The sequence below is a fragment of the Scyliorhinus torazame genome, chromosome 2, assembly GCF_047496885.1.
Source record: "Scyliorhinus torazame isolate Kashiwa2021f chromosome 2, sScyTor2.1, whole genome shotgun sequence".
Classification (NCBI taxonomy): Eukaryota; Metazoa; Chordata; class Chondrichthyes; order Carcharhiniformes; family Scyliorhinidae; genus Scyliorhinus; species Scyliorhinus torazame.
Window position 1 is genome coordinate 127,426,359 of NC_092708.1, and position 27,017 is coordinate 127,453,375.

Below are 27,017 nucleotides of genomic sequence, written 5' to 3' on the forward strand. Positions count from 1 at the left end.
CAAAGTGGCAAGTTCATTTTTTCACACATTATACTCCATCTGCCAAATTATTACCCACTCACCTAACCTATCCATATACCTTTGCAGACTCTTTGTCCTGTTCGACAACTTGCCTATCTTTGTGTCAGCAGCAAGTTTAACATCTATACATTTGGCATGTTTATCCAAGTCTTTAATATAGGTAGTAAACAGTTGAAGATCAGCACTGATCCCTGTTGCACTCCACTAATTATATCTTGCCAACCTGGAAATAACCTATTTACACCCGTTCTCTTCTTTGTTAGCTAACCAATCCTCTATCCATGCTAATATTGCTTGAAAAAAGAGACCAGGGGCGTCATTCTCCGCCGGCAGGAGTCTCCGTTTTGCCGGCGCCCGGGGGTTTCCCGACGGCGTGGGGCTGCCCCACAATGGGAAACCCCATTGACCGGCCGGTGTTACGGAGACTCCCGCCGGCCGGTCGGGGCAGAAATGTGGCGGGGCGGGTAGGAGAATTTCGCCCATGTTGTCAAATCTTTCACCTTGCACTCATTGGGACAGTTCACAAGGTTAACAGAGGTAAAAGGAAGAACACTTCCTTCTGCATGGGAGGAGAGTGTTGATTGGTTGACAAGTAGACTGTGGTGAGGCGTTGCCGTGGATACTACATCAGGGAACAGTTAGCTGCCAAGCTGTTGTTCACTTTCAAACAGGTAGGTCGATTCTGGTCAAGATATTGCCATGGTGTCCGGTGCGGCGGCATGAAGTAGCGGCCACATCTCAACTGGCTCCTGCGCAGACTCCAGCATTTGGCTTATCTGCCCAATCGCAAGAATTATTTTTTTAAACGGGCTTTCCCAGCACTGAAACTGACTGTAAAGAACGCAATGTCGAAACTGACATCGAAGAGGGTCGGAGGGATGAAATTGCAAACTTCGAGTCCGAACAACAAGGCATCAAAGATGGCGGAGGAGGCAGCCATACCCATCGCCCTCAACATGACGGCAGGGATGCTAGCCAGCGAATTAAAAATCTTTGGTGCAGAAATGGATGAGCGCTTCAAGAAACGCGGTCAGGAATTGAAGGCTTCATTTAAAGCCATGGTGGAGGAAGCTTTGGGCCCAGTAAGGGAGCAACTGAGCAAAACAACTAAAGTGGTTGGCATGCAGGTAGAGAAATTGAAAAATGTGGAGGAAAACTTATCCCAGCATGAAGACAGACTTGCGTCCTTGGAGACTGAATTGGCGATTGCCGGAGACAGGAACAAGGGCTTCAAGGCGAAGCTGGATGATTTAGAAAATAGATTCATGAACCAGGGGCTGGTGGGTCTACCCAAAGAGAGTTGAGGGCGCAAGGTGGACCGAATACTTTGCTGCAAAGTTTTCCCAATTGATGAGCAGTGATAAGGTATTTGCTGCGCCAGAGCACACAAGGCCTTGAGAAGTGGGAGAGAGAGAGCGAGAGAGAGAGAATAGGTGCGAGGTGGGGTGGGGTGGTAACCTGACTAGCACTAGAAAGTTAGCTAGTCAAGTGGGGGATGGGACAGCAACTTATTGGGCTAATTTGGGCAAGCTCATTGGGTTTAGAAGTGTGTGTGTGTGTGTGTGTGTGGGCGCGGGGGGGGGGGGGGGGGGGGGGGGTAGTGAGTTAGAAGAGAAGATAGGCTATTTGTTGACTTGGAAAGGGGGGGGTGGAAAATTGACAGTGACCAGATTTTTTCTGCTCCGCCATTTAGGTGGGATCTTCAGTACACCTGTGGCCTGGGGATCATCGGTGAAGCTCTGACATTTTGCGGTGGTAATAACTGACTCAAGGCTTTGTGTGTGTGTGTGGGGAAGGCGGGGGGGGGACCTCCTACAAGGTGGTCAACTGGAATGTGCGGGGCCTGGGGGATCCAGTCAAAAGAGCTCGTGTTTTTGCTAATTTAAAGAACTTGGGAGCCAATGTGACATTCCTCCAGGAGACCCACATGCGCGAGCAAGATCAGGCGCAGCTTCGCAAGGCTTTGGACAGCCAAGATTCCATTCGGGATTTGACAGCAGAGCCCAGGGGGTGGCGATCCGTATTAATAAAAGGGTCCGGTTTCGTTCGGAGGAGGTATTAGCAGATGCAGGAGGGAGGTATGTTATACTAACAGGGGTGTTAGAAGGGATACTGATGGTATTGGTGAATGTTTACACCCAAAACTGGGATGATACAATGTTCATGAAACAGTTGCTGTCAAGGATACCGGATCAAGACACCCATCTGCTTATTATGGGAGGAGACTTGAATTGAGTGCTGGACCCACGATCACTGGCCCCGAGGTGTATGGCAAAAGCATGAATTGCTTTTACGGAAGAAACGGTGGGGGAAAGAGTGGGGACAGACGCTTGGCGATTCGGTCACCTGGGGGGGGAAAAGAGTTCTCATTCTTGGCCTCAAATGACTGTCTGTGTGGTGTTTGCACTTTCTCCCCATATCTGCGTGGGTTTCCTCCAGATGCTCCGGTTTCCTCCCACAGTCCAAAGAAGTGCAAGTTAGGTGGATTGGCCATGCTAAATTGCCCCATCGTATCCAAAAAGTTAGGAGGGGTTATGGGGATAGGGTGGAGGTATGGTCTTAAGTAGGGTGCTCTTTCCAAGGGCCGGTGTGGGCTCGATGGGCTGAATGGCCTTCTTCCGGACTGTAAAGTCTATGATTCTATACTTAACCACTTTTAAATTCGCAACTGGGACAGCAGATGCCTCTACTGAAATATGTTTTTCTTTTAAAAAAAAATTTTTTTTATTTTTTTTTAAATTTAGAGTACTCAATTAATTTTTTCCAATTAAGGGGCAATTTAGCATGGCCAATCCACCCACCCTGCACATCTTTGGGTTGTGGGGGCGAAACCCACGCAAACACGGGGAGAATGTGCAAACTCCACACGGACAGTGACCCAGAGCCGGGATCGAACCTGGGACCTCGGCGCCGTGAGGCAGCAGGGCTAACCCACTGCGCCACCGTGCTGCCTCTACTGAAATATGTTTAATAAGAACCCAAAATTTTAAAATGTTACTCACAATTTTCTTTTTCTGTACTTTTAAATCTTCTAGAGCTTCAGCTGCAATGAAGTGTTAAGGATTAGCAGTTTTGTGGCTTTCAAAAATAAACAATGGCAAATGTACTGTAAAAAATGTAAAACAATATAAAATGTAAGAAAAACAAACGTTATACATTTTTCAGAGAGATGTTTAAAAACTCACTGTTCCTTTCAGTTCTTTTGCAAAACAGCCAAATCAATATTTTTCGTATTAACCATACTCTGAAAAACACAATCAGCATGAGCAGCACATAAATACGACATGAATTGCAAAAAAGAAATTAGACAAAAGTAAATTAACCCAAAGCAACAAATAATTCACTGGAACATAATTACACAGTACAATAATTTGTCGTATTTCAGTGGCAAAGTCTTCTCAGAGATCATAGAAAAAGGATGGCGACCAAACATCTCCAATACTCTTGGAAAATAGGGTGGTACCTCAGGTTATGAAAAATGCCTTAAATATGGATGCTATAAATAACAGTCCCATCAAAAAGGTAAAGGTGTATCTCTTTGCTTCCCCCTTTCTTCTGTAGGATAAAAACAATTTCTAAAACAAAAGCCAGAGTGAAAACGTCAGTATATGCTGAACCATTTTAACTAAGACAGTTTGTCCAAACTGGATGGTTTCTTATATTGAATGAAAGATGCACATTTCAATATTGAATGTATAATACATGTCTCAGCAATACGTTTGGCATACTTGAGTCCACAGATCAAAAGTGTTAAACCGGAAGGATGTGTATGGCAACTTAGTATTTCTACCTCGGACATCTTAGGTCCAAGGAACTGTATGTACAAGAACGAGTGTAATTATAGAGAGTTCAAGTAACATACTGTTAATGTGACAGTTTACTTGAATAAGCTGGAGTTCTATAAGTCCACTGTTGCAGATCAATGTTAATATAAATTCACGTGCCGAATAGAAAATGCAATATATAAAATCAGTGGGTAGCTCCACCTGGTAGCTGTTAAGCTTGTGGAAATTTGTGCATATAATCTCTTCAGACACAAGTAGAGGGGATAACAATGGCAAAGTGCATCTTGCAGTTTGACAAAAATAGCAGCTTCCATCAGGGAGAATTCTGGTTAGCACACAGCACATTGCCTATTTTTGCATATTGTATACCAACACTGCATGGTTGCTAAATAAACATGGTGCATAAATTAAACTGAATTTGGTTTCTTTTCTGATTTAAAGCTGAACATTTGAGATGCCTTACATGCAACAAACAGAAGATATTTTTGAACATGGGTGAAGAATAAAAGCTTTTGGGCAGCACGTGGCGCAGTGATCAGCACTGGGACTACGGCGCTGAGGACCCAGGTTTGAATCCCGGCCCTGGGTCACTATCCGTGTGGAGTTTGCACATTCCCCCAGTGCCTGCGTGGGTTTCACCCCCACAATCCAAAGATGTGAAGGTTAGGTGGATTGGCCACGCTAAATTGACCCTTAATTGGAAAAAAAAAATAATTGGGTACTAATTTATTTTTTAAAAAGAATAAAAGCTTTGATCCAGCTGATAAAGATTGCAAAATACAAACTCATTGATAATTCTGCTGCAAGTTACATATCAGTACTGTATACTATTACTTTAAAAATATGCAAGTCACCAGTTGGTCCCTGCAATATATTTTAATCTTGGGGAAAGAGGCTGCATTATCACATGTGAAAATATCTTTGTTAAATTGAATGTCAAAACAACTAAGTTTGATGGATAATCCTGCCTTCAAAGGACAAAATACCGAAAGAAAGATGCTTCTATATAGCCAGTAAGAAGTCTTACAACACCAGGTTAAAGTCCAACAGGTTTGTTTCGATGTCACTAGCGTTCGGAGCGCTGCTCCTTCCTCAGGTGAATGAAGAGGTATGTTCCAGAAACATATATATAGACAGATTCAAAGATGCCAGACAATGCTCTATATAGCCAGAGAGAGAAAAGAGTCCCAGGGGTGAGCTAGTATAGAGCCCTGGTTCAGTCCCACTTCGAATATCGTGCACAATTCTGGTCATTATACTTAAATGAGAACATCCCAGCTTTGCAGATACAAATGAGGGCGACTAATCAGTTATCAGATATTAGATGTGTCCGAGCTTCAGAAGACACTAAGTTGAAAATTATTTACAATGGAGTAACTGAAGTTTTCAAGAATCTTTGAATGTACAAAAGCTAAATCCCATTAAATTGTCTTCATGTTTTCATTCTGGGCATATGTCATGAGCAAAGTCACCTATTATTTGCCACCTCAAGTTGCCTTTTAGAAGTTGATAAGTCTTTTTCTTGAACTGTGCACATGGTGAAGGCACCTACAATGCAGTTAAGTAGACAATTCCAAAATGTTGAACCAATGACCCCGAAGGAATGGCTAGAGCTTTGGGACAAAAACTGCTTGGAGATGGTGGTGTTCCAATGCACCTGCTTCCCTTGTCCTTCTAGTTGGAGGTTGTGGGTTTAGGAGATGCTATTGAAAAAGTCTTGGTGGGTTGCTGAAGCACACCTTGTAGATTGTGCAAACAACAGTTACAATATCTGGTGGGAGAGGGAGTGAATGTCTCAGGTGGTGGGCAGGTTGTCAATCAAGAAAACTGCTTTGTCATGGATGGTGCCAAATTTCTGAAATTGCTGCAGCTGCACTCATCCAGGCCAGTGAGTATACTCCTCACCAGTAGATGAATAGGCTTTGGGGAGTCAGATGAGTCACTTGCCACAAATCTGTTTAAGTTTATTAATGACCATCCCCAGAATGCTGACAGTGGAAAGTTTGGCGATGATAATGTGACTGAATATCAAAGAGAGCTGATCAAAATCTCTCTTGATGGAAATGGTTATTGCTTGGCACAAATGTTATTTCCCACTGATCAGCTCAACCAGCTGCTTTGTTGTCTGAGGAATAGCAAATGATGTTGATCACTGGCAATCTCTCGCAAACTGCACTATTTGTGACCTTAGTTAGAGAGAAACTCACTGGTAAAACATGTGAAGATAGTTGGGGCTAGGACATCACCACGATGAATTCTTTGAGTGATATCTCAGGGTGTCCTGAGATTGGTGTCCAATGATTTGTAACTTAAGCTACTGGGGAACTTTTCTGGATTCTCATCAATTTCAGATTTAAGGATTTTTGGTGGCATACTCTATCCAATGCGGTCTTCATGTCAAGGGCAGTCTCTCTCACTTCAAGTATTTCAGCTCTTTTGCTCATATTTGAACAAAAGCTGTCGTGAGGTTTAAACCAGAATGGTCTTGGCAGAATCTAAACTGGTTTGATCCAAGCATAGCCAAGTTCAGAAGGAAGACAGAGAGTTCAGATTTAACTACACCACATAGATGTTGGCGAATGTGTGGAATAGGTAACCAAGTAACAGTAGAAATTAAAATATCAAATTCAATAGGGAGATGGAGAGTTTTCAGTAAATATCAAAAGTTGTACAAGAGCTAGAGTATAGTAACATTTTTTTAAAAAGATTAGGTCTACCCAAGTAGAATGGTCTTATACATTCCTATGCAATCAATTTAAATCAATGCCTCTTCTAGACAACATTAACATTTCAAAGGTGCTATAGAAAAATGTTGATGATTCAGGTGGTAATATTTTAATTTGTTTAAATAGGTTCACACATTCAGAATGAAAAAGAGAACCTTAAAGAATTGTGACTATCATTTAATTCACAAAGTGAGTTCTCTGATCATTGGGTATTCACTTATGTGGGCTACAATATTAGCGTGATATATACTTCTTTGCTAACCATAAATCTGGTAAGTTGCACCAATAAAAATAAAACTGGACTATAAAGATGTCTTTTTTCAAACTGATCCAAAAGGATAATAACAAGATTACTTACAGTAAAGGAAATAAAAACCCTGGAAGTGCCAAGGTTAGTCGTGCAGTCCATTCTTCCGGAAAGCACCACAAGTACACAATTATAAAGGTTATGATATAAAGAGTGGATGAATAGAGAACCAGTCTTCCGACCCAGATCTTTTGCAGTCTCTGATTCTTCTCCTTGAATTCTTCCAATGCATTTATTTCCTATAAATAAAAGCAATCAATTGAATTCAGACTATTTTATTCTCTATAATTTGAAGTACCCAAGAGATAGGTTTAGACAACAGGATCAAACTATTAATTTATGTAAGCTAGACATCAATGCTAGTAAGGAAATGTTCCACTACACTCAAGCAGCACCATCCTATACTTGCAAGTTTTTTATTTTATTTGGAAAATAACAGTGAAGTGTTACCATTTTGCAATGCGAACTTAAAATATTATATGTCACAACAGCTGCCAGTAGTCCTGCTCCTCAAAAATAAATTTACGGATTTGATCGGATTAGAACCTACTAAATTACAAAGGAAATGGGAATAACACAATAAAATATTTAATGCATCCTGTTATGAAGTAAAACACAATCGTAAATAGAGATGCCTCTAAACTAAGTTATTCAGCTCTAAAGGGAAGTCGTTGAAAAAAAATTATTTTCAACCTTTTTTTGAAAATGTATTTATAGATTTTCATATTCAACAATTTATAAATTACAAAACCACACCAAAAAACCCAATACATATTTACAAGTTCCTTCCCTACAACTGTGGCCGTGCGCCCCCCTCCCCCCCCAACTTTAGACGGCATTCATATTTTACAAACCCCAATATGGCCACAGCACATATTTACAAGTGTCTATTTCCAGTTTGGTTTGGGCCTGAACTTGCCCCCGGACCAGTTTTTTTATTCGTTCATGGGATGTGGGCGTCGCTGGCTGGACCAGCATTCATTACCCATCCCCGAGGGCATTTAACAGTCAACCATATTGCTGAATATCTGGAGTCACATGTAGGCATGACCAGGTAAGGAGGACAGATTTCCTTCCCTAAAGGACATTAGTGAACCAGGTGGCTTTTTACGACAACCGACAATGGTTTCATTGTCATCATTAGATTTTTGATTCTAGATTTTTATTAATTCAAATTGCACCAACTGCCTCGGTGGGATTCAAACCTAGGTCCCCAGGGGCATAGGTTTAAGGTGAGAGGGGCAAGATTTAGAGTAGATGTATGAGGCAAGTTTTTTACGCAGAGGGTAGTGGGTGCCTGGAACTCGCTACCGGAAGAGGTGGTGGAAGCAGGGACGGTAGTGACATTTAAGGGGCATCTTGACAAATACATGAATAGGATGGGGATAGAAGGATACGGACCCAGGAAGTGTAGAAGATTGTAGTTTAGTCGGGCAGCATGGTCGGCACGGGCTTGGAGGGCCGAAGGGCCTGTTCCTGTGCTGTACATTTCTTTGTTCTTTGTTTGTTATTACCCTGGGTCTCTAGATTACTAGTCTAGTGACAATAGCAGTACGCTACTGCCTCCCTAGTGTTCTCGTTACGTGCCTCCACTGCCCCTCCCCACTGCCTCAGTCTGCAGCTTTGGGTGACGCTGCCGATTGCCAGCCAAGCAGGATTCTCCAGTGGATGATTAGAGAAGCAAAGACTAGGGAATCGGCCGAAGTGTTGCCTCATTTGGCCACGCCCAGAGTGTGGCTACTACCACTGGGCTCCTCGAGGGGTGGGGCGAGGGCTCGGCGGATGACCCTATATGCTAGGAACTCTCTTCCATCTTCACCCACTCTGCTCCTGGTTCCTTAACCCATCCCCCTACTCTTTCTGTGGTATACGCCCAGTGATAGAACTGTAGGTTCTACACTGGCCTTCCACCTTTCTTCTCTTTTGTAGGGTCTTCTTTTGGATCCTCGGGCTCTTCACATACAAACGCCATGGTCAGTTTGTCAATTGTTGAAAAAGACCTTGGGATGTAGATTGTGAGGGATCTGAACACGAAGAGGAACCTGGGCAGTATGTTCATTTTGATCATCTGTATTCTCCCTACGAGTGAGAGTGGGAGTGGGCTCCACCTCTGCAGGTCCTTTTTCACTTTCTCCACCAGATTCGTCAGTTCCATTTGTGGATCAGTGTCCAGGCGTGGGCTATCTAGATCCCACGGTAATGGAATTTGGTCTGGGCCGACTTTATCGGCAGCGCCCCAGTTCTGACCCTCCCTCCTGCGGGTTTACAGGGAAGATCTCACTCTTGCCCAGGTTAAGTTTGTAAACTGAGGAGGCTCTGAATTCCTTCAGCAGTTTTATTATCCCTTCCATGCTGGTCTGGGGCTTTGAGATGTCGAGGAGCAGGTTATCCACGTAGAGTGAAACGCTATGCTCTCTGTCCCCCCCCTTTGGATACCCCTCCACCCCTTCACCACTCTGAGGGCGAGCGCCAGTGGCTTGATTGCCAAGAGCAAACAGCAGCAGGGATATCAGGCATCCCTGCCTCGTGCCTCTGTGCAGTCGGAAGTATCTAGAGCTGGTGGTGTTTGTCCGTACGCTCGCCATGAGAGCACTGTACTGTAGTTTCACCCAGGTGTTGAACCCTGGCTCAAACCCAAAACTTTCCAGTAACTCAAGGTACCTCCATTCAACCCTGTCAAAGGCCTTTTCTGCGTCCAGGGAGATGATCACTTCTGATGTTGTCGGCCCAGATGGGGTCATTATCACATTCAGCAGGTGCTTGATGTTCAACATTAGCTGCCTGCCCTTTACAAAGCCCGTCTGGGCCTCTGCGACCACCTCTGGCAGGCAGCTCTCCAGCCACCTCGCCAGGGCCAACGGGCAGTATTTTAAAAAATAAATATTTTAATTCAAATTTTCAGTTTACAAACATAAAATATTCAACCAGATTCATACAATATTTTCAGCAAGATCTTTACATCTATGCTGAGTAGGGAGATGGGCCTGTATGGCCCGCACGCTGTTGGGTCTTTGTCCTTTTTTGGCATCAGTGATATTGAGGCTTGTGCTAGTGTTGGTGGCGGAGTGTCCCTTACTAGCAAGTCTGCAAACATCTCCCATAAGTTCAGGGCCAATGGGGTGTAAACTTCTTTGTAGAAGATTGCCGGGAATTCATCTGGCCCCAGCGCCTTCCCCGCCTGCATGGAGTTAATACACTCCGTGACTTCCCCATGTTCTAATTGTGCTTCCAGGCCCAGTCTCTTATGTTCCCCCAAGACCGGCATGCTCAGCTCATCGAGGAACTGCTTCATTTTAGAGTCCCCTCCGGGGACTTGGAGGTGTACAGCCTTCGGTAGAAGATTGCGACGGCTTCATTGATCTTTTCTGGCGTTGCAACTAGCCTGCCGCTTCTGTCTTTAACTTGAACTACTTTCCTCGTGGCTGCCTGCTTTCTCAGCTGGTGGGCCAGCAGGCGGCCGGCTTTGTCTTAGTGTTCGTAAAAGGTTCCCCGTGTCTAGTGGAGCTGGTGCACTGCTTTCCCAGTGGAGAGCAGATCAAAGTGCATCAGTAGCTTTTTCATCTCCGGCAGTAGTTCCACGGTCGGGGTCGAGGAGTACCGCCGATCCACCTCCAGTATGGAGTCAACCAGCAGTTGCCTAGCCCAGCCCTCTCCTTCCCATATTTTCAGCCTTGTATCCAATAATTTTCCCCCTTATCACAGCCTTCAATACCTCCCAGAACATGGAGGGCGAGACCTCCCCATTTTGGTTGCTGGTAATGCTTTTCTATCTGTTAGAAGACCTTCCAAACTCAGTGAATTGCTTTCTATCCCCTTCAGAAGAAAACACTCTAAAGGCATATTGCATTTGCATGTGAAGAAGGAGACAATACAAATAGCCTTCAACTTCAAGAAAGGCAGGGCGGTATGGTGCCGCAGCGGTTAGCACTGTTGCCTCACAGTGCCAAGGACCCGGGTTCGATCCCAGCCCCGGGTCACTGTCCGTGTGGAGTTTGCACATTCTCCTCGTGTCTGCGTGGGTCTCACCCCACAGTCCAAAGATGTGCAGGGAAGGTGGATTGGCCACGCCAAGTTGCCCCTCAATTAGATGAAAAGAATTGGGTGGTCGAAAAAAAAAATTTCAAACATCTAGAAAGACTGCAAGTCCACTATTTTAACTCATCCTCTGGATCCATCTCAATTCTGAAATGCTGCTTAAATCTCTTCCAATTTCCACTTTTCATTCTGTTGCAGCCTGCATGCTATTCCTATTCTTCTTACCTATTTGATCCCAAACAACGTTTTTCCTCCCCATTATTATAAGTAGTTTTATTCAAAACATTGCAAAGTTGCCAGGAGAATGTAATCCAACAAGATTCAGAATTATTTCAACCAAGAGGCTCTCCGTTGCAATCACTCGGTTATATTACTGATCGCCATGTCAAGGCTTTGGCAGAGAGATAAAAATGCAAGCGGAAAACATTTTTTTTTAAAAAGTCCAATGTAATAATAATAATCTTAATTGTCACAAGTAGACTTAAATTAACAGTGCAATGAGTTACCATGAAAAACATTTTAAAAAGTTATTTTCTTAGATTGAGATTATGACTTACAGTACTTCTCTTTGGGAAAGGAGATGAGGGCAAACTATACTGAAGTGTGATATCAGTGGTATTTAGTATTAAGGAAGGACAGACAATAATGAAAAAGCAGTGGAGTTGCATTACTGGTTAAAGGGGAAATTAATGCAATAGTGAGGAAGGATATTAGCTCAGATGATGTGGAATCTGTATGGATAAGAGTTGGGAAATACCAAGGGGCAAAAAACATGAGAGGGGGTTGCATATAGATCCCCGAACTGTAGTGATGTTGGGGTTGGCAATAAACAGGAAATTGGAGACACATGCATAAAGGACCATCTGCAATTATGGTGACGTTAATCTGCATATAGATTGGGCATAAATAACAATATCGTAGAAGAGGAATTCCAGGAGTGTGTACGGGGAGGTTTTCTGGACCAATATATTGAGGAACCAACTAGAGAACAGGTCATCCTAGATAGGGTATCATGAAATGAGAAAGGAATAATTGGCAATCTAGTTGTGCCTTGGGGATGAGCGACCAATATATGATAGAATTCTTCATCAAGCTGGAGAGTGACCTAGTTGATTCTGAGGCCAGGGTCCGGAGTCTAAATAATAAAAACAACAATGGTATGAGGTACCAATTGACTAAGATGGATTGGGAACTTTATTTAAAGCGATGATGGTGAATAGGCAGTGGCAAACGTTTAAAGAGCGTATGGGTGAACAATTGTTCATTCCTATCCCATCCAAATTTAAACGGGAAAGGTGGTCAAACCATAGCTTACAAGGGATATTAGAGGTAGTATTAGATCGAAGGAAGAATGGCGTAGTGGTTAGCACTGCTTCCTCACAGCACCGAGGACCCGGGTTCGATCGCGGCTCCGGGTCACTGATAGTGTGGAGTTTGCATATTCTCCCACAACCCAAAGATGTGCAGGATAGGTGGATTGACCACGCTAAATTGCCCCTTAATTTGAAAAAAATAAATACATTTTTTAAAATTTAAAACAATAAAAAAAGATCCAATTTGTTCTGTCTTCGCAAAGGAGGACACAAATAACATGCTAGAAATGCTGGGGAACACAGGGTTTAGTGAGAGGGAGGAATTGTAGGAAATCAGAAAACTATAGACCGTAAATAATAGGGGCAGAATTAGGCCATTTGGCCATCGAGTCTGCTCCGCCATTCGATCATGGCTGTTATATTTCTCACCTTTTTCCTGCCTTCTCCCCATAACCCCTGATCCCCTTATTAATCAAGAATCTATCTATCTGTTTTAAAGACACTCAGTGATTTGGCCTCCAAGCCTCCTGCAGCAATGAGTTCCACAGATTCACAACCATCTGACTGAAGAAATTCCCCCTCATCTCAGTTTTAGAGGATCGTCCCTTTAGTCTGAGGTTGTGCCCTTGGGTTCTAGTCTCTCCTACTAGTGCAAACATCTTCTCCACCTCCACTCTATCGAGGGCTCTCAGTATTCTGTAAGTTTTTATATGTTACTCCTCATCCTTCTAAATTCCATCGAGTACAGACCCAAAGTCCTAAATCACTCATCATGGGCGACATTCTCCGACCCCCCGCCGGGTCGGAGAATCGCCGGGGGCTGGCGTGAATCCCACCCCCGCTGGTTGCCGAAGTCTCCGGCACCGGATATTCGGCGGGGGCGGGAATCGCGCCACGCCGATTGACGGGCCCCCCCCCCGCTCGATTCTCCAGCCCGAATTGGCCGAAGTCCCGCCAATAAATTGCCTGTCCCGCCGGCGTAAATTAAATCACCTACCTTACCGGCGAGACAAGGCGGCGTGGGCGGGCTCCGGGGTCCTGGGGGGGGCGCGGGACAATCTGACCCCGGGGGGTGCCCCCACGGTGGCCTGGCCCGCGATCGGGGCCCACCGATCCGCGGGCGGGCCTGTGCCGTGGGGGCACTCTTTCCCTTCCGCCTCCGCCACGGTCTCCACCATGGCGGAGGTGGAAGAGACTCCCTCCACTGCGTATGTGTGGGAAACGGTCAGCGGCCGCTGACGCTCCAGCGCATGCGCCGCCCGGAGATGTCATTTCCGCGCCAGCTGGCGGGGCAACAAAGGCCGTTTCTGCCAGCTGGCGGGGTGGAAATTCCTCCGGCGTCGGCCGAGCCCCTCAATGTTGGGGCTCGGCCCCCAAAGATGCGGAGGCGCGATGCCCGTCTGATTGGCGCCGTTTTGGGCGCCAGTCGGTGGACATCGCGCCGTTTCCGGAGAATTTCGCCCCATATGACAAACCCTTCATCCCAGGATCATTCTTGTGAACCTCTTCTGGACCCCCTCCAAGGCCAGCACATCCTTCCTTAGATACGGGACCCAAACTGCTCACAATATTCCAAATGGGGTCTGGCCAAAGCATTATACTGCCTCATCAGTACAGGCCTGCTCTTGTACTATAGCCCCCTCAAAATGAATGCTAATGTTGCATTTCCCTTCCTAAATTTCAACTGAACTGCATGTTAACCCGAAGAGAATCCAGAACTAGGACTCCCAAATCCCTTTGTGCTTCAGATTTCCGAAGCCTTTCCCCATTTAGAAAGTAGTCAATGGCACTATTCTTCTTACCAAAATGCATAACCTTAAACTTTTCCATCTGCCATTTCTTTGCCCACTCGCCTAGCCTGTCCAAGTCCTTCTGCAGCCTCCCCGCTTCCTCAACACTACCTGTCCCTCTACATTTTTAAAAATTAATTTACGGGGTATGGGCATCGCTAGTTAGGCCAGCATTTATTGCCCATTCCTAGTTGCCCTTCGGAAGGTGGTGGTGAGTTGCCTTCTTTAACCGCTGCAGTCCTTCAGGTGTAGGTACATCCACTATGCTGTTAGGGAGGGAGTTCCAGGACGTTGCCCCAGCGACAGTGAAGGAGCATTGATATATTTCCAAGTCAGGGTGGTGAGTGACTTGGAGGGGAACCTCCAGGTGGGGGGGTTCCCAGGAATCTGCTGCTCTTGTCCTTCTTGATGGTAGTGGTCGTGGGTTTGGAAGGTGCTGTCTAAAGAACCTTGGTGAGTTACTGCAGTGCAACTTGTCAATGGTACACACGGCTGCCACTATTCGTCGGTGGTGGAGGGTTTGAATGTTTGTGGAAGGGGGCAATCAAGCGGACTGCTTTGTTCTGGATGGTATTGAGCTTCTAGAGTGTTGTTGGAGCTGCACTCATCCAGACAAGTGGAGTGTATTCCATTACACTCCTGACTTGTACCTTGTAGATAGATAGTGGACAGGCTTTATTGGCCACAGTATTAATATGGCTAATCCAATTCAGTTTTTGATCAAGGGTAACACCCAGGATATTGATTATATCTTTGTATTATCTGCAAACCTGGCAACAATGTCCTCAGTTCCTTCTTCCAGATCGTTAATGTATATCGTGAATAGTTATGGTCTCAACAGTAAGGGACAATTTAGCATGGCCAATCCACCTAGCCTGCACATCTTTGGAGTGTGGGAGGAAACCGGAGCACCTGGAGGAAACCCACAGAGATACAAGGAGAATGTGCCAACACCACACCACACAGAACCCAGGTCCCTGGCACGGTGAGGCAGTAGTGCTAACCACTGTGCCGTATGCCGCCCATATCTTAGTTCCCAGTTACAACTGTTACAGCCTCATTTTGCAATGGTCCACTGTCCATTCTTGTCTCGCTTTTACTTTTTATATATTAAAAAAACCCTCTTCCTATCTTCTTTTATATTACTAGCTAACTTACACCCTATTTCATCTTCTCCCCCCTTATGGCTTTCTTGGTTGTCTTCTGCTCGCTTTTAAAGGCTTTGAAATCTTCTGCTTTCCCACTAATCCTCGTCACATTGTATGCTTTTTCTTTTATGCTGTCCTTGACCTCCCTCGTCCTCCCATTAACATGTTTCCTCTTCCTTGGGATGAATTTCTGTTATGCCTCCCGAATAACCCCAAAAAAACTCCTGCCGTTGCTGTTCCACTGTCTTCCCTGCTGGGCTGCTTTTCCAATCAACTCTGGCCAGCTCCTCCATCATGTCTTTGTCGTTACTCTTATTTAATTGTAATACCTTTACATCGGATTCCAGCTTCTCCCTCTCAAACTGCAGGGTGAATTCTATGACATTGTGGTCATTGCCCCCTAAGGGTTCCTTCACCTTAAGTTCCCTAATCATTACACATCACAAATCCAGAATTGCATGTTTCCTAGTGCAATGTTTTTCCAAACTTTTTTTCTGGCGACCCACTTTTACCAAATGGCCAGCCCTCACAGCCCACAATTGTGTAACACAATTTTTTGAAAAAATGTTCTTCTAAATACTGTTCCCTGGTACAGCAAGCATTGAAATGAAGATATTTAATATGTCTTGCATTTATAAATAGATGGGAATGTCGACATAGATCGGAGTATTTCCGACTATATAGGGGAACAAGACAGGGATGCCCGCTGTCTCCATTGTTGTTCGCGTTGGCAATTGAACCTCTGGCCATGGCGTTGAGAGACTCCAGGAAATGGAGAGGGGTGATTAGAGGGGGAGAAGAACACCGAGTCTCGTTATATGCGGATGACCTATTGTTATACGTGTCGGACCCAGCGGGGGGAATGATAGAGGTTATGCGAATTTTGAGGGGGTTCGGGGATTTCTCGGGGTATAGGCTAAACATGGGAAAGAGTGAATTATTTGTGATACATCCAGGGGACCAGAGTAGAGAGATAGAAGGCTTGCCTCTAAGGAAAGTGGAAAGAAACTTCCGATACCTGGGGATTCAGATCGCTAGGAGCTGGGGAACCTTGCACAGACTTAATCTGACACGGTTGGTAGAACAAATGGAGGAGGACTTCAAGAGGTGGGACATGCAGCCTCTATCGCTGGCGGGCAGGGTGCAAGCAATTAAGATGATGGTCCTCCCGAGGTTCTTATTTGTATTTCAATGTCTCCCTATACTAATCACTAAGACCTTTTTTAATAAAATAGACAGGAGCATCACGAGCTTCGTGTGGGCAGGGAAAGTTCCGAGAGTAAGGAGGGGGTTCCTTCAGCGTAGTAGGGACAGAGGAGGATTGGCACTACCGAACTTGGGCGATTACTATTGGGCCGCCAATGTGGCAATGATACGTAAATGGATGATGGAGGGTGAGGGAGCGGCGTGGGAAAGACTGGAGAGAAAGTCCTGTAAAGGGACGAGTTTAGAGGCGCTGGTGACGGCGCCGCTACCGATCTCACCTAAAAAGTTTACCACGAACCCGGTGGTGGCGGCAACATTGAATATCTGGGGACAGTGGAGGCGACAGAGAGGGGTGCGGGGAGCCCTGGTGGGGTCCCCAATCAGGAACAACCATAGGTTCGCCCCAGGAAGAATGGATGGAGGATTTCAGAGCTGGTTCCAGTTGGGAATTAGGAGGGTGGGAGATTTATTTATAGATGGGACTTTTGCGAGCTTGGGAGCATTGGAGGAAAAGTATAAGTTGCCCCGGGGAAATTTCTTGAGATATATGCAGGTGAGGGCATTTACTAGACAACAGGTGAGGGAATTTCCATTGCTCCCGACACAGGGGATACAGGACAAGGTGCTTTCAGGGGTGTGGGTCGGAGAGGGCAAGGTGTCAGAGATTTACCGAGAGATGAGGGAAGAGGGGGAGGAGTCGGTGGGCGAACTAAAAGGAAAGTGGGAAGAAGAACTAGGGGAGGAGATAGAGGAGGGTATGTGGGCTGATGCCCTAAGCAGGGTAAATTCCTCTTCCTCATGCGCCAGGCTTAGCCTGATTCAATTTAAGGTGCTACATAGAGCACACATAACGGGAGCAAGATTGAGCAGGTTCTTTGGAGTGGAGGACAAATGTGGGAGGTGTGGCGGGAGCCCGGCAAACCACGCACATATGTTTTGGGCATGCCCGGCACTGGAAGGGTATTGGAAGGGAGTGACGGGAGTGATTTCGCGGGTGGTGAAGGCCCGGGTCAAACCAGGCTGGGGGTTAGCTCTATTTGGAGTTGCGGAAGAGCCGGGAGTGCAGGAGGCGAAAGAGGCCGACGTTGTGGCCTTTGCGTCCCTAGTAGCCCGGCGCAGGATCCTACTCATGTGGAAGGAGGCGAAACCCCCCGGACTGGAGGCCTGGGTAAATGATATGGCGGGGTTCATTAAACTGGAGCAGATAAAGTTTGCCCTGAGAGGATCGGCTCAAGGGTTCACCAGGCGGTGGCAGCCATTTCTCGACTACCTAGGGGAACGTTAGAGGGAAGACAGATGACCAGCAGCAGCAACCCAGGGGGGGGGGGGGAAGGGGGGGTTTAGTTTAGGTCAAAGATAAAGGGGTTTTGTTACTTGTGTATTGTTTAAAATTTCTGTATTGTTATTGTTGCGTTTGCTTTGTAAGAGGGGAAAAATTGTTGTTTGGGAAAAAAATTTCAATAAAACATTTATAAATAGATGGGAATGGTTGCGCATGTTCAATTAGAATGTTGTACCAATTATGCTTTAATCAGCAATGGGAGTCAATGTAGGCTGATTTGGAACATGGGAAATTCTATTAGAATGAGTGGAACATGATTGTAGAATGCACAACATCTCATTTCTTAGTTAGAAATAGTTCTCGGGTCAGAATGAATCCTTTCTTCTTGTTCAGTCTGTGGGGCGGTTGAAAGTGGGTTAGAATGCAAGGGTTAAATTACCATTGATCAAGGTTTAAAATGGATTAGAACATTCCCTTCACCGCCCTGGGCTGGTCTTCAGCAACACGGAGTTGTAACTGAGAAGCTGGACTCCATTCTCCCGCATGGCCCTGGGAGGAGTTGCATTGAAATCGAATTGCCCAAAACCAAACGGATCCCTCCACAACAGAGAGGAGCAATAAGGTAGCCCAAGTTCATTTACAAATCAGTGAAACAAGTTTCCATTCGGTTTGTCTACCCACAGTTTTGAAGAGAGGAAATAATCAACCAATCGCGGAATCTTCCTAGGCGTGTTTAAATTCCACAGACCTAGCCACCGCGTGTTTGAATGGAGCTGCAGGTGAGGTGACATGCAAGAGGACTACAGAGAAACTCTGAGTCCAGCACCCTTCATCAATGAGCTGCTTTTTGCTTTCACAACAGAGTACGAGGACGGAAGTGTTGGGCAGAATGCGACTGTGTTCAATCAGGGGAATTCTGCCATCGGCGACAGTACTCGGGAAAGATTTGCTTGGTGCAGTATTTTATCAGCTAGGGCATGGAGAGTTGGGAAACATGCATTGCAGCCTTAGATATTCAGCTGTGTTAGTGCGTGTGTTGGGGGGCAACTAAACAGTGACACATGCAGGGGACCATTTTTGACAACCCATTTTTTAAACATCCTGCGACCCACATGAGGGTCGCGACCCCCACTTTGAAAAACACTGCCCTAGAGGGCTCTACCACAATCTGCTCCAAAAAGACCATCTCGTAGACATTCCACAAATTCCTTTTCTTGGGATCCGCAACCAACCTGCTTTTCCCTGTCCACCTGCATATTCAAGTCCCCCATGATTATTGTAATATTACCTTTTTTTTAAATTTTAGAGTACCCAATTCATTTTTTACAGTTAAGGGCAATTTAGTTTGGCCAATCCACCTACCCTGCACATCTTTGGGTTGTGGGAGCGAAACCACGCAAACACAGGGAGATTGTGCAAACTCCACACAGACAGTGACCCAGGGCCGGGATCGAACTTGTGACCTCAGCGCCATGAAGCAGCAGTGCTAACCACTGCACCACCGTTCTGCCCTTAATATTGCCTTTTTTACATGCCTTTTCTGTCTCCCGATTTATTTTCTGCCCCACATCCTGACTACTGCTAAGGAGCCTGTACATAACTCCCATCGGGGTCTTTTTTCCTTTGCAATTCAACTCTACCCACACAGATCCTATGCCTCCCAACCCTATATCGCTTCTTGCTATCAATTTAAGTTCACTTCTTACTCATAATGAAACCCCACCCCCTCTATCTGCCTGTCCTTTCGCTAGGACACAAATCCTTGAATATTTAGATCCCAGCCCTGATCCCTTTGTAGCCACGCCCATGCCCACAGCATCGTAGCCGCCAATTTCAATATCTGCTACAAGCTCATTTAACCTTGTTTCGTATATTGCGCACATTTAGGTACAACACCCCCAGTCTTACATTTACCGACCCTTCTCATAGTCATCCCCTTACCTGCTGTGCCTGAACTTGATTCCTGTCGCTTTCCATACTCTCTGTTCTATTATTTGTTCTGAAAACTTTACGACCCTCTCCTGAGCCTTCCCCCGCCTTGATTATTGTAAAGTCCTCATCATTAACCTGCACTCCCACCTTCTCCCTTAACTTTGATTTTCTAATTTTCCATACAACTGAACCTTTTCCCCACTATTTAATTTCAATCAGAATTAATAGGGAAATGGATGCTATTGAAGGCCGATAAATCTCAGGACCTGACAATCTGCAGCCCAGAGTACCCAAGGAAATGGCCCGAGAAATAGTGGGTGCACTGGTGGTCATTTTCCAAGATTCTATAAATTCTGGAACAGTTCCTACAGATTGAAAGGTAGCTAATCTAACCCCACCATTTAAAAAGGGAGGTAGAAAGAAAACTGAATTATAGACCTGACAGCCTGATGCCATGATGTGGAGATGCCGGCATTGGACTGGGGTGAGCACAGTAAGAAGTCTTACAACACCAGGTTAAAGTCCAACAGCTTTGTTTTGAATCACTAGCTTTCGGAGCACTGCTCCTTCCTCAGGTGAATGAAGAGGTAGATTCCAGAAACGTATCGAGACAAAGTCAAATATGCAAGACGATACTTTGAATGCGAGTCTTTGCAGGTAATTAAGTCTTTACAGTTCCAGATGGAGCAGGTTAAAGAGGTGTGAATTGTCTCAAGTCAGGACAGTTGGTAGGATTTTGCAAGCCCAGGCCAGGTAGTGGGGGTTGAATGCAATGCAACATGAATCCAAGTTCCCGGTTGAGGCGTACTCATGTGTGCGGAACTTGGCTAGAAGTTTCTGCTCGGCGATTCTGCGTTGTCGCGCGTCCTGAAGGTCACCTTGGAGACCGCTTACCCGAAGATCAGAGGCTGCATGCCCTTGACTGCTGAAGTGTTCCCCAACTGGAAGGGAACATTCATGGTCTCGCCAATGTACCACGCTTTGGGACATCCTTTCCTGCAGTGTGTGAGGTACAATGTTGACCGAGTCGCACGAGTATGTAACACGTACCTGGTGGGTGGTGTTCTCACGTGTAATGGTGATACCCATGTTGATGATCTGGCACGTCTTGCAGAGATTGCCATGGCAGGGTTGTGTGGTGTCGTGGTCGCTGTTCTGAAGGCTGGGTAGTTTGCTGCAAAATGGTTTGTTTGAGGTTGTGCGGTAGTTTGAAGGCAAGTAGTCGGTCGGGGGGCGGGGGGGGCGGGGGGGGAAATGACCTTGGCAAGATGCTCGTCTTCATCAATGACATGTTGAAGGCTGCGAAGAAGATGTCGTAGTTTCTCCGCTCCGGGGAAGTACTGGACGACAAAGGGTACTCTGTCGGTTGTGTCCCGTGTTTGTCTTCTGAGGAGGTCGGTGCGGTTTTTTGCTGTGGCGCGTTGGAACTGTTGACCGATGAGTCGAGCGCCATGTCCCGTTTGTACGAGGGCATAGTCTAATGTCAGTAATGGGGAAAATGCTAGAGTCCATTATAAAAAATTTAATAGGGCTAGCTGCATATTGGCGCAGTGGTTAGATCTCAGCCCTGGGTGACTGTCCATGTGGAGTTTATTCTCCTCGTGTCGGTCGGAATGGGTCTCACCCCCACAATCCAAAAAGATGTGCAGGGTAGGTGGATTGGCCACGCTAAATTTCCCCTTAATTGGAAAAACATAATAATAGCACAGCACTTGGAAAACAGTGGCAGGATCGGACAGAGTCAGCATGGATTCACAAGAGGGAAATCATGCTTGGAAAATTGGAATTCTTCACGAATGCAACTAGTAGTTGATGATGGGGGGGCAGTGGATGTGATTTATTTGGGCTTTCGAAACGCTTTCAACAAAGTCCCACATAAGAAATTAGCCAGTAAAATTAAAGCAGATGGGATTGGGGTAGTGTATGGAAATGGATAGAAAACTGGTTGGCAGACAGGAAACAAGGAATAGGATGTGTCTTTTTCCAAGTAGCAGGCGGTGACTAGTGGAGTACCCGCAGGGATCAGTACTAGGATCCCACCTATTCACAATGACTTAGATGAAGAAACTAAATGTAATATCTCCAAACTTGAAGATGACACAAAGCTGGGTGGATGGGTGAGCTGCGTGGAGATGCAGAGGTGCTTCAGTGTGATTTGGACAAGTTGCGTGAGTGGGAATATGCATGGTAGATGAGGTATAACATGGAAAAATGTGAGGTTATCCACTTTGATAACAAAGAGGAAGGCAGATTATCTGGATGGCTATAAATTGAAGAGGGGAATGTACAACTTGTACGGCAGTCGTTGAAAGTAAGCATGCAGTTGCAGAGGGCAGTAAAAAAAAAGGCAAATGGTATGCAGGCATTCAGTGCGAGGGGCTGAGAGTACAGGTGCAGAGATATCTTACTGCAGTTATGAGGTGAGACCACACCTGGAATATTGTGCGCAGTTTTGGTCTTCTTATCGGAGGGTGGATATTTTTGCTTTAGAGGAATGCAGAGAGGGTTTGTCAGACTGATTCCTGGGATGGCAGGACTGGTGTGCGAGGAGAGATTGAGTCGGTTACGATTATATTCGCTGCCCTATCTCCTCCTGCTGAAGCTGCCGACTACTCGAGGATTATCCTGGGAATGCAAATATAGCGCACAGGTTGGTTTTTCCAGTATCAACAGTCTCCTTAAACCCTCTTGCCTGAGCTCTTCTGTTAATTTCTTTTCTATCACTCCTCATTCCCTTTCTAAGTTCACATTGCCAATAAATCTCTGTTCCCTTCACCCTATGCCCAGTAAACTGCTGACCATTTAAATTCCCTTCAAGTTCTGCATGTTAGCTATTTCCTCGCCTCAGGAATCATCTCCCTCCCCATCAAAACTGCCATCTTCATCTCTCCCCTCAGAAAAGAACACTTGTCCTATTTTATGCACGAAGGCCTTCTCAAATGTCCCTTTCCTCAAAGTCCTTGAATATCTTCTCTGACCATAGTGCACTATTCTTCCTCAACCTTCTTGGGCTCTCTGTACCCTCCAACACAATTATTGACTCCATTCTCCTCCAATTTTGTCTGTTGCCCAGTTGAGTGATACTGCCCTTACCTGGTTCCATTTTTCCCCTACCTGTCTTAACAAAAGAATTTCCTTCATAGCTTATCTTTTTGGCCGTACACTGTTTATTCTGGATCTATCATTGGTCTAATCCTATTACTCATCTACATGCTGCCTCCAGCAACATCTGAAGATTTGACATCATGTCCCAAATGTACGCAGCTCAACTCTGACCTCTCTGGATCGCTCCATGGCCTCACTATTGTCAGCTTGCTTGACCACTTTTCAGACTTGGATTATACATGATTTCAACATTAATTTATATACAGCACTGCCTTGAATGTCATAAAATGTCCAGTGGCTTTTCACAGGAGCATCATGAAACAAAATATGACAGAGCCACCTAAGGAGGTACAATGGCAGAAGACCAAGAGCTTGGCTAAATTAGGTATGAGAAGGAAAGAGAGATACAACATTCTGGTGTGGCCGCATTTGGAGTATTGCGTGCAATTCTGGTCGCTGCATTATAGGGAGGATGTGGAAGCATTGGAAAGGGTGCAGAGGAGATTTACCAGAATGTTGCCTGGTATGGAGGGAAGATCTTATGAGGAAAGGCTGAGGGACTTGAGGCTGTTTTCGTTAGAGAGAAGGTGGTTAAGAGGTGACTTAGTTGAGGCATACAAGATGATCAGAGGATTGGATAGGGTGGACAGTGAGAGCCTTTTTCCTCGGATGGTGATGTCTAGCACGAGAGGACATACCTTTAAATTGAGGGGAGATAGATATAAGACAGATGTCAGAGGTAGGCTCTTTACTCAGAGAGTAGTAATGGCGTGGAATGCCCTGCCTGCAACAGTAGTGGACTCGCCAAATCTAAGGGCATTCAAATGGTCATTGGCTAGACATATGGACGATAAGGGAATAGTGCAGATGGGCTTTAGAGTGGTTTCACAGGTCGGCGCAACATCGAGGGCCGAAGGGCCTGTACTGCGCTGTAATGTTCTATGTTCTATAGAGAGTGAGAGGTTTAGGAGGGGGATTCCAGAGCTAAAGACATGAGCACCAATGGTGGAACCAGAAAAATGGGAATGCTGAAATGAATGAAATGAAATGAAAATCGCTTATTGTCACAAGTAGGCTTCAAATGAAGTTACTGTGAAAAGCCCCTAGTCGCCACATTCCGGCGCCTGTTCGGGGAGGCTGTTACGGGAATTAAACCATGCTGCTGGCCTGCCTTGGTCTGCTTTCAAAGCCAGCGATTTAGCCCTGTGCTAAATAGGTTAGAGAAACACAGACATCTCAGTTGTGGAACTGACTGAGATGACATAAATAGGGAAGGGTGAGGCCTTGGGGGCATTTGAAAACAAAGCTAAGAATTTTAAAATTGAGGCATTGCTTAATGGGGAGCCAATGTAGACCAACGGGCACAGGGGTAATGGGTGAATGGGACTGGGTATGTGTTAGCATGCAGGCAGCAGTGTTTTGGATGACCTAAAGCTTACAGAATGTAGAATGGGGGTTGGCTGGCCAAGACAACGCTGGAGCAACGGCATGGATGAGCTTTCATTCGTAAATTACCCAAGGAAGGGGCAGCAGGAATATTATGGAGGTGGAAGTAGGCACACTTCGTGATGGCACAGGTATCGGGTTGAAAGCTCAACTCGGAATTAAATCTGGAACCAAGATTGCAAACATTCCGGTTCAGCCAGACAGTCGCCAGAGAGTGGAATAGAGTTGGTAGCTGGGAAGCGGAGTTTGTGGATGGGGCAGAAGACAATGGATTTGATCTTTCCAGTATTTAATTGGAAAACATTTCTACTCAGCCAGCACTAGATATCGGTCAAGCAGTCTGACAATTTTAAAACAGTTCTGAGTCAAGAGAGATGGTGATTAGGAAGAGCTGGGTAGCATCAGTGCACATGTAAAAACTGATGCATTTTCAGATGGTGTTGTCGAGGGGCAATATTGATGAGAAATAAGAGGAAGCCATGGATAGATCCTTGGGGACATGAGAGATAGCAATGTGGGAAAATGAGAAAACATTGCAGATGGTTCACTAGCAACAATTAGACAGGTAAGAATGGAGCCAGGCAAGTGCAGTCCCACCCAACTGGACAAAGATGAAAAAGTGTGTATATGAGGATGGCATAGCCAACCCTGCAGATGCAGACAGATTGAGAAGAACGTGGAGGAACAGTTTACCTTTATCATAGTCACATAGGTTGTTATTTGTGACTTTGATGAGATGTTTCTGTATTGGAGCACGAGCAGAAACCTCATGCGAGGAAATCAAGCATGGAGTTCCTTAAAAGATGAGAACAGATTTGGGAGGCAATGTATTCAAGGCTTTTGGGGAGGAAAAGAAGGTTGGTAATTACAGTGGTTTGCAAGGAACAATGGGTCAAGAGTTGGGGTTCTTGAGGAGAGAGGTGACAAAGACAAATTTGAAGGATAATGGGACAGTGCCCAAGAAAGCGAACCTTTAACATTATCAACTAACTTTTGGTCAGAAAGAGCAATTTAGTGGAAATAGGGTGAAAAGAGCTGAAGTCGGCCTCACTAACAAATGAGCTCATAGGGAGCTCATAGGCAGCACGGTAGCATTGTGGATAGCACGATTGCTTCACAGCTCCAGGGTCCCAGGTTCGATTCCAGCTTGGGTCACGGTCTGTGCGAAGTCTGCACATCCTCCCCGTGTGTGCGTGGGTTTCCTCCGGGTGCTCCGATTTCCTCCCACAGTCCAAAGATGTGCAGGTTAGGTTGGCCATGCTAAATTGCCCGTAGTGACCACAATTGCCCTTAGTGTTGGGTGGGGTCACTGGGTTATGGGGATAGGGTGGAGGTGTTGATCTTGGGTAGGGTGCTCTTTCCAAGAGCCGGTGCAGACTCGATGGGCCGAATGGCCTCCTTCTGCACTGTAAATTCTATGATAATCTAATTCTATGGTTTAAGGGAGCTAGATTGAAAAATCAAGAAACACTCAAATTCAGGGGGCCTCTAGAGATGTGGCAAGATGGGCTAGGGGAAGGAAGGGAAGTGGCAGAGACAGCTGATTGGATGGTCTTAATCTGAGTGACAAAAGTCCACGAACCCCTCACTCTTAGCCTTGAATGGGAGGGTGGAGGAGGCAGGGGAATTTAAATCAGGTTGCAGTAAAGAAATCAGGAGTTATCTCTACATTCCAGGATGATCTCAGAATTGTGAGCAGTTTTGGAAGATAGAAACAGGACTCAATATTGCATTACATGGTCCAGCCAAATCTGGTGGTCAACAGCTGAGCTAGTTGAATGCACTATTTATTCAAATCTGTGACCCTTATATTTAAGGGAATTAAGGTGAGCACTGTACCTGGGGAATGACTGTTGGAATGGGAATAATGATTCTAGTGTGGACTAGGTCATCAAAGGTGGTCTTGAGGGCGCGGGGGAGCAGATCTATAGCTACAGAAATATTGTGTGAACAAGGTCCAAAGGCTAGACAATTGGGATTTTGAAAGTGCAACTGTAAGTGAATTGGGATGGAGTTTTTCCAGAGGCAGACACAGTGGGAGATGGAGTTGGGATGAAGGAGGATATGGGTGGACAGTGATACAAGTAAATCAAAGGCCTTATCTGTGATTGATACAATGGGGATAGCAATGCCATGCGAGATGGCACGGTCAAGGTGGCCATTGATACGGGTTGGAGAGTGTACATGGAGTGAGAAAAAGGGAGGATCGGAAAACAGTCAACGCAGAAGAGAGAGAACACATAATAAATTGAGAAGGAGATTGAAATCATAGAAAATGAGAAGTCACTTGGTGCAGGGGGTAAGGGAGTAAAGCAGCTGAAGATAGCTATGAGAACACTGGCATGGTGCTTGAGTGGGCAATGGAGAACAAAGATTTTAAATAAGTGAGAAGGGTGGGACAAAGTGAGATGCTTAAGGAAGAGAAAATTCCAGATAAGTAAGTGGACAAATAAAGATATAATCTGGTGAGAAGAGCTGCATCTCTTACCACAATGGTCGAGGCAGGATAAGCAGCGGCATGTATCGGCAGGTGGGGAGGCGTCGTTCAGGGGGGAAGACATCATCACCAAGTTTTAGGGTGACAATACAATCATCCGCAATAAGCTTATGGATGGCAAGGGCCATTGCAAGCCAATGAACATTCTTAAATTAAACACTGAAAAGACCAAATCCACTGTCTTCAACCCCACCAAAATCTGCAATTCCTTGCCACCAATTTCTTCCCTGCTCTCTGACCACCACCTCTGGCTGAATCCCACTGTTCACAACCTCAGTGTCCTATTTCACCCTTAGCGGAGCTTCGAAACCCAGAACCCCTCTATCACAAAGATCGACTACCTCCACCCTATAACATGACCTGTCTCCCATCCCTGATTCAGCACATCAGCTGCTAAAACCCTTACCCATGCTTCTGGTTCCCC

The 27,017-nt window shown here is 45.6% G+C and overlaps 1 protein-coding gene across 3 annotated transcripts in view; it reads right to left on the bottom strand.

The window, feature by feature from the left end:
- lnpk (lunapark, ER junction formation factor) overlaps positions 1–27,017 on the bottom strand; it is a 158,596-nt gene that overhangs the window by 103,540 nt on the left and 28,039 nt on the right. For all 3 annotated transcript variants that reach the window (XM_072476687.1, XM_072476679.1, XM_072476698.1), the window contains exons 4-6: positions 6,891–7,078; positions 3,207–3,265; positions 3,024–3,064 (exon numbers count right to left, since the gene is read on the bottom strand). In XM_072476687.1, the coding sequence (XP_072332788.1) occupies positions 3,024–3,064; positions 3,207–3,265; positions 6,891–7,078 (288 nt within the window). The remainder of the gene's footprint in view (positions 1–3,023; positions 3,065–3,206; positions 3,266–6,890; positions 7,079–27,017) is intronic.